The sequence below is a fragment of the Anarrhichthys ocellatus genome, unplaced genomic scaffold, assembly GCF_004355925.1.
Source record: "Anarrhichthys ocellatus isolate YVR2014 unplaced genomic scaffold, GSC_Weel_1.0 scaffold6, whole genome shotgun sequence".
NCBI classification, from domain to species: domain Eukaryota; kingdom Metazoa; phylum Chordata; class Actinopteri; order Perciformes; family Anarhichadidae; genus Anarrhichthys; species Anarrhichthys ocellatus.
This window is the reverse complement of record NW_022280036.1, coordinates 12,874,019-12,885,148: the sequence shown is the minus strand read 5'-3', so window position 1 is coordinate 12,885,148 and position 11,130 is coordinate 12,874,019. Positions and strand designations below refer to the sequence as shown.

The window sequence follows — 11,130 nt, the reverse complement described above, 5'->3', positions numbered from 1 at the left end:
TGACTTTAATGTTTCAACCACATTATATACCGCCTAGTAGCTTAATTTATTATAATACATTGAGAAAGCACTTAGCAATAACCAATGTATTTCCAATATAATAATAATAATGATTATAAAGCTGATATATCAGTAACTTTGTACGGTAGACAGATATTACAATACAACAAATTCATGTCAACAGACTTTTCATAACAGGCATTTGACTTTTCACAGCATTGAATCTACAGGTGGAATGAATGACATCAATGTTGTTTTTTTCCATTAAGTGTCCGAGTGAGCTATTCCAGTGAGCTAGTATGCACAATACCAGGACCTCCCCTGTGGCATGCAATCAATAATGTTATTTAACAGACTTGACTTATCAAAAATGTCGTCTGTGAAATAGGTCTATTAGGAAATATTGTGAAAATGTTCAAGTCTGGCCTTAGCACTTGCTTTTGCAACACACATACATCGTTGGCACCCTCTACAACATGTGTATGAGTGAACAAACTAGTGAGCATTTGTACTCCCATTGAAGGATGATAATGTTGAAAACATATTTATTTATTATTGATTAATTTTTGGGGGTGGAAATATATGAGGTCAGTTTGAAATGTGTTGAGAAACCTAACAACTTTGCTCCTCACTAAGACGGTCTTGAACGCACCCCCGTATCACCGAGTTTAGTGCAAATGGGCGGCGTTTTATACTGGACAAGCAAGACCTAAAGCTCCCATTCAAGCTGTATTTGTCTGTGTCGACCCGAGCACCATAGCTATATTAATGCTTCCAAGTAAACATACGTCGTGGCGGCTGTGTTTAGAGCGCTGAGGCTGGCCTGTTTGCGGTGATCCGGCCTGCCGTCCTGAGCGCTGTGTGCAGCGGTAGGTATGCTTGCGCCAACAGCTCCGAGAGAAACTAGGGAGTGAGTTGGTGCGCAGAGTCTTTGACAGAGCATCATCTCAAGGAGGAGGCCGGTTGGAAACTAGGTGATTTTCCTTTGGACATACACCATGTGAGACACACGATCAATGACCACTTTCTTTAACCACGTTGGAGATCCAGCTCAGTGTTGATTAGCTTGCTAGCTTCGGCACCACTGGTCTCTTTAAGCTAAGGTTAGCCTAGCTAGCTGGCCCAGAGGCTACCGAGTATAAGCAATTTAAATCGGACCACGACTTCCTCGCATGCTTAATATACCTTAACCTGCGAACAACGTATTCTTCCACGAGACAGCCGGTGTTAACCAGTGCACTGTGTTTAGCTAACTACTGGCGTTAGCCTTTAGCTAGCTAGCGTTAACGTCTTTAGCTGTCACCACTGAAGCAACATGAGAGAACATGTCAGCTAATGTGTTCCAGAACTGTTTAAAATGAACCCAAGCTTGTGTCAACATGAATACTGTTTAGGAAATATGACTGACTTATCTTTACGACATTACTCGGGAGGTTTCTGGTAAGGATGTGAACTAGCTAACATTATACAATAGTAGGGAAGGAGCTAATTACCACAACAGGGCAGACTTTGAAGATAACTTTAACATTTATGACTAAGAAAAGAAACACTTCATTCATTTTAATATTGTCAACTATACAATGACTATGGGGGCTAGGCCATAAGTAGTATTTCTATAATCGTATCACCAACCCCAGAGTGCCCAGCCCATAGGTGTGTACATGACTCTACTTGCACTACAGGCCAAGAAAGAAGAAAACAAAAGGAAAGCAATACATAATATGTCCATGCGTGTCAGAACATATGAGACTAACTTATTAAACACACAACACGTTCATATGTTCATTATAAACAACCCTTAGCTTAATCATATGCCTAATAGCTAACGTCGTAGTCGTCATTCCACAGCCAAAGGCTCAATGCCAAATCTTAACTGAGAGCAAACCTGTCCATATAGAAAGCTGCTTACGACGCTTGTTATTTTATTAATCAATTAGTCAATCAATTGTTTGATCTATGAAATGTCATAAAATTGTGTGAGAAATGTTTGCTACGATTTCCCAGAGCTCCAGGAGGATGTTTTGGCCAACCAACACTTCAAAACATTAAGATGTAAAGAATGTTTGGGATTTTTAATTCACACTAATTCACACACTTGTGCTTTCACACAAAGCAGAATACATCCAGAGTCTGCTGTGAATGAGGGACACGCCCGTATTTATATTGTCAGTGACTTCACAAGAATATTTTGCAGCACACTGTCAGTGTGATCGTTTAATTTGTATGCAGTTTTGTTGATGCCTGTCTGTTTTGCATCCTCTAGTGTAGATGCCTTGGCTGAGATGAGTGTGAAGGCTTTTGAGCTAGTCCCCGCTGTGGAGCGAGATCTCCTCATGGGCGACAAGGCTCGCATCAACATCGAGTGCATTGAATGCTGTGGAAAACACTTGTACATGGGCACCAACGACTGCTTCATCCACCACTTCCTGCTGGACGAGGTCACTTCCTCCAACGGGAAGCTGAGTTACTCAGCTCAGAAGCTGCTGCACAAATACCTGGGCCTCAAGAAACCGGTTGCTGAGCTGCGCGCCGCCTCCGCTTTGGAGCGTCTGATCGTGCTCTGTGATGGGATAGTCTTCCTGGCCGACATGGTGACACTGGAGACCGTGCCCTCGGCGGCGGGAGGGGGAGCCAAGATCAGAGGTGTGACGGCATTCTGCATTAACGAGAACCCTGTGAACGGTGACCCGTTCTGTGTGGAAATGGGTGTGCTCTCCTCCAAGCGCCGCACGGTGCAGATTTACATGGTGTACAAGGACAGAGTGCAGCTGGTCAAGGAGGTGTCCACTCCTGAGCAGCCCTGTGCCGTCAGCGTTGACGGTTACTTCTTGTGCCTGGCCCTCGCCACACAGTACATGATTCTGAACTACAACACGGGAGCCTCCCAGGACCTCTTCCCTTATAACAGTGAAGGGAGGAGACCCATTGTGAAGAGGATCGGCAGGGAGGAGTTCCTCTTAGCAGCACCTGGTGGTCTGGGTAAGTCGGGACCAACCCAGGTTATCTGCAGTAATTAAAAAGCACTGAATTTAGTTGCCTTCGCCATTAAAAAGCTGTGAATTTTACATGCCCTTCACTCACAATGGGTCAATTGTAGCAGACATTTTAATTATCTATAATTTTCAATTGGTTAGTTGATCAATACTCTGCCATTTATCTACGTCCAGGACCCCAGGTCATGTTTATGGATTAATTATATTACTAGTTGTTGTTTTTACTGCTGGCAAGTACTGACAAAAATGTGAAATAAATGTCCATAAATTAATTTAAACATTTTGGGGCATTTTTCTCTCTACTGATTCTTTGACCTGTTCGACTGCGAAAAATAAACTAAATTGCATTCTCTCTGGTATTAAAAATGTCTTTAAAAATTCCTAAATTTTGTCAACACTGCAGAAATTGAAGCTTTGGTAGTTTTTCCTTCTTTTTTCCCCAACTGTTTCTCCACTCAATGATTGCAACGTTCGGAGTACTTCTTGACTTAAGAGAGTGTTTCATGGCGTTTATCTTCTATCTATTTAAAATTGTCTCTCCACTTCCCTCCCCAGGAATGTTTGCCAATGCAGAAGGCGTATCGCAGCGAGCTCCAGTCAACTGGTCAGAGAGCGTGATCGGTGCCGCTGTGTGTTTCCCGTACGTGGTCGCTTTGGATGAAAGCTTCATCACCATCCACAGCATGTTGGACCAACAGCTAAAACAAACCCTTTCATTCAGGGACGGACACATTCTGCAAGACTTTGAAGGTATCTTCACATATTGCTCTTCAAGGATTTTCAACCTATGTCATCGAATGAAACCAAATATTTATCAAAAGAAATCTGAAGGAGTGATTATCTGATTGATGATTTCGCATTTTGCCATTATTCGTTTAGGTTGTAACACATTTAATGGTCAAAATAAACCAACAAGCTCCCTTAATAATCCACTTGTTTGAAATGATGTATGAAGTTTCACCTGACTGTAGCATTATGTTTATTATGCATTAGATACTGCCTCCTGCAGGTGTACTCATTAACATGTATCAACCATGTTGCCATTTATCACATTTCACTAACACTGTTGGACTTACAAGTGACAGCTCCCTTGTGTGCAGTAGTACTTCACAAGACCTGTAAACAAACATTACTTGGGAGTTTAATGTACAGACAGAAGACGTCTGGCTGATCTGTCCTACAGCCACAGTAAATGTTAATTGTCTTTTAAAGCTCACAGCTGATTTTGTTTTAGTAGTTAATTTAAATAATATAGTGCTGCTAACATGTAAACTGACATGTTTCTGTTATATAACACATTATTGTTGCAATACTTGTTATTCTTTTAACAAAGGTATGTTCTGAGATGCTTATCGTACTGTGAAAATCTCAAACTATTACAACCTCAGTCTTTATCCGTCAAGTGCTTCCTTGTTGCTCACAGATCTGTTAGTCAGTAGTCCCGGGATGGAAAGAGTCACTGCTCTGGCCGCCTGGACTGAGAAACCAAAACCTTTTTAGGTACTTTTTAGAACACTGGAGTTTCAATGGAATCTGGAGCACGAGTGACCTCTTCCTGTTCCAGAGACTCTTTCAGTTCAACAACTGATCAGCAAATGAAGCGCTACACATGAAGCTCTCTCCCCCCAGAGCTGGAGACGATTTAACAGCGTAAACCACAGGATTAAGAGTCTGTTGGTTCGGATATCCCATATTTGTGGCTGTTTTGAGAGTGTTGAAGTCCTGACCTGTGAGTGTTGTGTGTTTTTAGGAAAGGTCATTCTGGCCTCCACTAAGGCAGTGTATATCCTGGTGCCGCTGCCCCTGGAGAGACAGATCCAGGACTTACTGGCCAGCCACAGAGTGGAGGAGGCGCTCGTCCTCACAGAGGGAGCACAGCAGAATATTCCCAAAGACAAGTTCCAGGTAACAAACATGGTGTTGGATGGTGTTACGTGTGAATCATCGATCATAGATAGATACTTTATTAATCCCGCAAGGGGGCTTTTTTTTTCACTACGGCAGCATTTATGGTACAGGTGAAGCAATCAAAATAAAAATGCACAATATATACAATGAAATAGAATAATATTCAAATAGTTATTACAATACAATAATGCAAAAAAACAAATAACAGTGTAACATAATCACAATCAGTGATCATATGATAACTTTACTTTAATGTAAACTATTACTTTATTGACTATTTTTCTCAACGAAAAAAAAATCACAATTGTCTCACAAACTGTCTCGTTCTGCACGTACAGATTTTGCACAAAAGAATCCTGCAGCAGGCAGGTTTCATACAGTTTGGCCAACTTCAGTTTCTAGAAGCAAAAGAACACTTCAGGTAAGAGTTACTTTGTTTGTTAACACTGTTTGAACTGCTCTGTGTTGACGTGGGATTTAACGGCCTGTGACTGTAACATGTTACGTCGTCCATAAAAAAAAAAAGTGTATTCATTAATATTGAAATAGTGTTTATTTGTGCTGTACACTTTGGTGTGAATCTGGAATTAAAAAATGTATTTGAATCATCTATCAATCCATGTGTACTTTTCTGCCACACTAATGCACATTTAATTTTTTTAAATTATTAATATTAGAAAAAATGTTGAAGATTGTGCAGCTATGAGGTGTGTGTTCTAACACTGCTTTCTTCTTCCTCTAGTTGTTTGCTCTCAGTTCTTGGTTGCTTTCTTCACTCGTTTTTTTTGCTACCTCTTCTATTTGCAGGAAGGGTCAGCTGGATGTGCGGGAGCTGATCTCTCTCTACCCACTGCTGCTGCCAGCTTCCTCCTCATTCACGCGCTGCCACCCTCCCCTCCACGAGTTTGCCGATCTCAACCACCTGGCACAGGGCGACCAGGAAACGGTGCTGCGATGCAAGAAATTCCTCATCACTTATTTGGGAGAGGTAAATGGAGTCAAAGAAAATGATTTATTTCCACGTTTTGGAGAAAGATCGCTACGACAGAGGTGCTGGTAATACTCCACATGTATTGCATAATTATTTTGTTATTCGTGCACACAGGTACGAAGCACAGAGGTGGCCAACGGCTGTCGAGAGGACGTGGACACTGCACTGTTAAAGCTGTATGCCGAACAGGATCACGACAGCCTTCTAGACCTGCTAGCTTCAGACAATGCCTGCCTTCTTGCAGACAGCGTCCCATGGCTGGAGAAATATCAAAAGTGTGTATACTTTCCTTTTTGGTTTTGAGTTGAGCCTTTTAAGAACAAGTTGATATAATTAATCACGTTATGAGATACACAGAAAATCACTGCATTTTAACACCGACATTTCCTAGTTTCAAGAGCTTTCGCCTTATTGGAATGGACACACAAATACAGTTCATCTGAGACAGCATCCACACATTTAGAAGATTGAGGGTAAATTGGTTCTCTGTGTGATGGTGTCGTATGCTTACAGCTAGTATTTAGCACTTTGGGAATCAGTTTATTTCCTACAGGGACGAGGGAGAGGAGGTTTTGCTTCATTCAGTCTTTTTCACCCTCATAGATATTTTGCACTTGGACTGCTCTATCATTCTAACGGTCAGGATTCAGCAGCACTTCAGGTATGTACGCCTCACCCGAGAATTAGCGCCAACACCAATGTTTTAGGTATTTAACACATTCCCTCTTTATTTTCTCCGACAGCTGTGGATTCGAGTGGCAGATGGGGATCTGCAGGACTCCACCAGGTCTGACCTCTACGAGTACATTGTGGACTTTCTCTGCTCCAGTCTGGACCTCGTGTGGAAGTATGCAGACTGGGCCTTGCGGAAGGATCCCACGGTAGGTTACCAGGACCTTAAATGATCTCAAACATCTAACTCTGCTCTCAAGATTATTAGTGCGGGTCAAATTTATACCAGATAAAAAGTTTTTTGAAGCAAATAAGCCTAATTATTCACCCATCTTTCTTTGCGTTTGTTCATAGATAGGTGTCCACATCTTTACTAAGAGGCCGGCCACTAAAGAGCTTCCAGAACTAAATCCCGATGATGTCATCTCTTACCTGGGAAAGCACAGCCAGGCGCTGCTTCTCTACCTGGAACACCTGGTGCTGGAGAGACGGATAAAGGTACAGTAAAAGGTTTTGAGAGAGAGAGAGAGAGAGAGAGAGAGAGAGAGAGAGAGAGAGAGAGTCAATTCTCTAAAGTACTGAATTAAATTACTATTATGGATATATTTAGATGGACCACAACAGACTCACTATTGAACACATCCTAAAAATACAGCTGGTCACATGAGACACAGTCGTTAGCACTGTTGCTTGACTTCCTCCCGCAACCCTGACCTGTGAGCTAAGTCGCCTTTTTTAAAGGGTACGCACACCTTCAATTTCTGCCTGGCTCCTCCCAAGAGATCTGCAACATAAGTACTTGAGAACATGGATGGATACATGTTTTTAGAACTTAATTTAACCAAGATAATTTCACTTGCGAGCAGTGCTCACAGAGAAGCTGGGCAGTACAACCACAGACTGATCTGCTGCTTACTGGGAGGCTCCTCTGTCTCATGTCGCTAGTTCTTATAAAGGCGGATCCTGTTGGTATCCAACCTCAACACTGACTTTCTGTGTTATGTTCTTTTTATGTTTTAAGACTATTTTAATCAGCGTTCAGATTAAGGTAATTAGAGAAATGCTGCTTAATCAAGTACAAATCAGAATTTTGCAATTTGCAATCAATTTGAACATTTTCATTTTAAGATAACTGTTTTTGCTATACTTTTTTTTTTTTTTTTTTTTTTCATCCAATAAAGTTGGTTGACTTCCGATTGTTATCTTCCGTGTTTGTGGATGCAGAAAGAGAAGGTCCACACACACCTGGCCGTGTTGTACCTGGAGGAGGTCTTGTCACTGCTGTCGCAGTCGCCAGCAGATGAAGAGCAGCTCTCCAGAGCCAGAGAGAAGCTCCAATCTCTGCTCAGGGAGTCCAACCTTTACCGTGCGCCGTTTCTTTTAGGTGAGTCACAGGTCTGAAGATGCAACTACAACTTGGATGTTTTATTTATAAGATTTCTATTTTTGCATAAACTTTGATAAGTGCTGTTTCACAGTATGTTACCCAGCTCTTTGAAGACTGATGTGATTTAGCTTGTTATAGTACAACCACAACTGTCATCTTCTATATTGTGTGACCGATTGTAGCATCACAAATACAATCTAGACTTAGTGCAGGTCTGGCTGTAAAGGTGACTGGACAATCCTTTTTATAGCAAGGTGTGATTCTCAAAAGTCACAAAGAGAGATCAATATGTAGGTTTTGACCCTTAATGTTTCATGTTCTAATGCTCTGTTTAGGTAAGATGGAGAACTGTGAACAACTGCTGCTCGAGCGTGCGACACTACATGGAAAGCTGGAGGAGCACGATAAAGCGCTGCATATATTGGTGCACAAGCTGAGGGACTTCCCGTCTGCCGAGGCCTTCTGTATATGGGCCTCTTCCTGTCGGGATTCGGCGTACCAACAGCAGCTGTTCCACCTGCTCTTGGGGGTTTATCTAGACGGGAACCCTGCAGGAAAAGCCCAGGCTGCGGCAGGTGGAGGTGGAGACCTGGAGATGGCAGCAGTGGACCTCCTAAATCGGCACGGCGAGGTGTTCGACGCAGTCCGTGTCCTGCGCGTGCTCCCCGAGGGCTGGTCACTGCAGCTGCTGCGGCCCTTTCTGGGTCGAGCCATCAGGGCCAGTATACATGACTGCCGCACCTCCCAGATCGCTCTGGGGCTCGCCCACTCTGAAAACCTTCAACTGCTGCACGACAGGGTGAGAAACTCACGACACGAGTCAGAAACATGCAAATTAGTGAGATAGATACTTTCTTCTTCCTCCGACTGCTGTACTTGTTTAGTGTGTTGGTTCACAGGGTAGGACACCATCATTTATTAGATCATGTTCTTGCATGTTTGTTGTTGTTATTGAAACCATAAGAGCATTAGTTTCACAAAGGGTTGACAGCAATAATACTGACAATGTTAACAGAAATGTCTACATCTTTTAAAGGTATCTGTGAAGGTACATTTCCCTCAATGCTTCTCAAATAGAGCAATTCAATAATAAACACCTGAAGCAGAGCTGCATTGGTTAGTTGATCTGCAACTATTTTTTTTATTCTTATCGATAAATGTTTTAAGTCATTTACCAAACAAAAATGGCAAACATTTGCTGTTCCAGCGTCCCAAATTATTTGGTGCTTTTTGTTGTCATGTGTTCTAGTAAACTGAATATATTTGCGTTTTGGACTGCTGGTAAAATCAAACAAGATGTACATTTTTATTTCATTGACATCAAGAAATCAAGAAATTAGTTTGCTGATGAATAGACCTTTTCTAAAATTTTAAACTCGTAAGTTTTCTTTCTCGCTATGAACGTCCTATTCGTCCTTATTCATCTGAACATTTACCAGAAATGTGACTTGTCAGATTGTCCTATTGAGTGAGATCAGATTTAAATTTTTTTTTTTTTATTTCTTTGTCATGAATATTTTTGAGTTGATATAAAAACAGAATAACAAATGTTGACATTTAGTATCAACACATTCTGACAAGTCACCATATATTGTCTTAGTCATATAAGGAATTAGTCTATTTACTCTTGGATTTTTAACATTTGTAGTGTTATCTTTGTGCTCATTACTGCTTTACGTCATCGTAACTCTTCAGTCATGTATTTTGTCCTCAGTTGAAAGACCGCAAGAAACCAATCTTTGTGTCTGAAAAGAAAGGATGCCACCTGTGCCACAACACCTTCAGTGAGCCCGACGTGGTGTGTCTGCCAGGCGGAGTGCCCGTCCACACCCACTGTGTCGCCCAGAGAGTAAGAGACTCTCCCACAAAGAGACAGTTAACTAATAGCAGTAACCATACGTGAGACTCCACCCTTCAGATTGCCATGTGATCTGTGATCGGAGGCACCAAACTAAAGCAGGACATACTGAGGACTGTGGGGGGGGGGGGGGGGGGAAGATAACAAAAAGCACACAACACTCATTGCCATCGTAGAGTCGGCCATGGAGCTGATGAGAAACGCAAAGAAAGCTGTGCGAGTGTGTCAGACTGTGTTTTTATTAGACGTTGGGCCTCGTTCAGAGCTGGCATTGGCTTGTGAGATGATGGAGCGACCTCCCAAACACAACTGGACGCGGTTAATTTGCATCGCCGCCTCCCTGATGTGGGTGATTATTTGCATATAGCGCAGGGAAGTGAGATCACGAGTGGTCGCTTGAGACACATTTTTAATGCCAGGTGTGAACTGACTGGTTAGAGCTGTCCACTTGTGATCGGATCACCTAAGACTGGTTAGTACCAGGCCTGAACAGGGACTAAGAAAGCACAGTCTAGTCACCCGGACCTTTAATCCATTTCAACAGAGAATAGATCACAGACGGGCTCCGGTGCTTCTCTGTGGGTTCAGGGCAAGTACCGGTCATCGTCTCTGCTTGAACACTTTTTAAACCTGAACTTGAGAAACTGCTTGAGCTACAGAACACACACTATTTGAAACCTGTTGCAAAGCATGCATAGTATTACCACTCTTACAGTTCTGGTCTCATCACCTCATATGGGTGTTGTATTAATATTGTCCTAACTTGCACATTGCAATGTTTGGTTTTAATGTGAAATACTACAAAGATTCATCAGTACAGATGGAAGCTGAGTCTTTTATGTCTGTCTTTTACTGTGTGGGATCTGTACTCACTGCTGCTTTATTTCCCCCCCCCCTCAGCTATAAGGGCACTGGATGTTGTTTTCACAGTAATTCAGTTCAACAGTTTGATCCAAACCTATTAGTTATCACGGTTGGAAACTTTGTCTCAGTGTGTCGTCTGTGGCGCAACAACAGCGTAAGACACTACATGAAATCTCACGCTGCTCCTCCACTCATCAGTGCGTGTACCTGGGGAGTCCATACTCGAACCGCATCAATGACCAAATCATTTGTTCCAAACATTTTCAATTTCAAATCTTCCTGCTGTTGCATCATACTGTGACAGTGTACAGGACTGATTCAGCACTTTTTACAGCTTTCCTAACGAAAGTAACGAATAACTGTCAGAGAAAAATGGTCGTCTCATAATGCATGGTATTGCACTGCACGTAACTCCTTCATTGTTTTTTTTTTTTTTTTTTTTTTTTTTTTTTTTTTT

The 11,130-nt window shown here is 42.1% G+C and overlaps 1 protein-coding gene across 1 annotated transcript; it reads left to right on the top strand.

Moving 5' to 3' along the window:
• The first annotated feature begins 668 nt into the window (after positions 1 to 668).
• Positions 669 to 11,124, top strand: tgfbrap1 (transforming growth factor, beta receptor associated protein 1). Its single transcript, XM_031846798.1, has 13 exons — positions 669 to 974; positions 2,264 to 2,979; positions 3,549 to 3,743; positions 4,744 to 4,898; positions 5,240 to 5,322; positions 5,709 to 5,889; positions 6,007 to 6,167; positions 6,496 to 6,553; positions 6,636 to 6,773; positions 6,919 to 7,062; positions 7,789 to 7,948; positions 8,287 to 8,750; positions 9,666 to 11,124. The coding sequence occupies exons 2-13, from the start codon at positions 2,283 to 2,285 to the stop codon at positions 9,852 to 9,854; spliced, it is 2,625 nt and encodes an 874-aa protein (XP_031702658.1). The 5' UTR covers positions 669 to 974; positions 2,264 to 2,282; the 3' UTR covers positions 9,855 to 11,124.
• Positions 11,125 to 11,130: the final 6 nt, after the last annotated feature.

Bases quoted from the DNA above. Each gene is read 5' to 3' on its own strand.
- tgfbrap1 (XM_031846798.1), top strand. From the start codon at position 2,283: ATGAGTGTGAAGGCTTTTGAGCTAGTCCCCGCTGTGGAGCGAGATCTC. The intron at 7,063-7,788 runs GTACAGTAAAAG...TTGTGGATGCAG, and splicing joins TGCTGGAGAGACGGATAAAG to AAAGAGAAGGTCCACACACA. The intron at 8,751-9,665 runs GTGAGAAACTCA...TTTTGTCCTCAG, and splicing joins TTCAACTGCTGCACGACAGG to TTGAAAGACCGCAAGAAACC.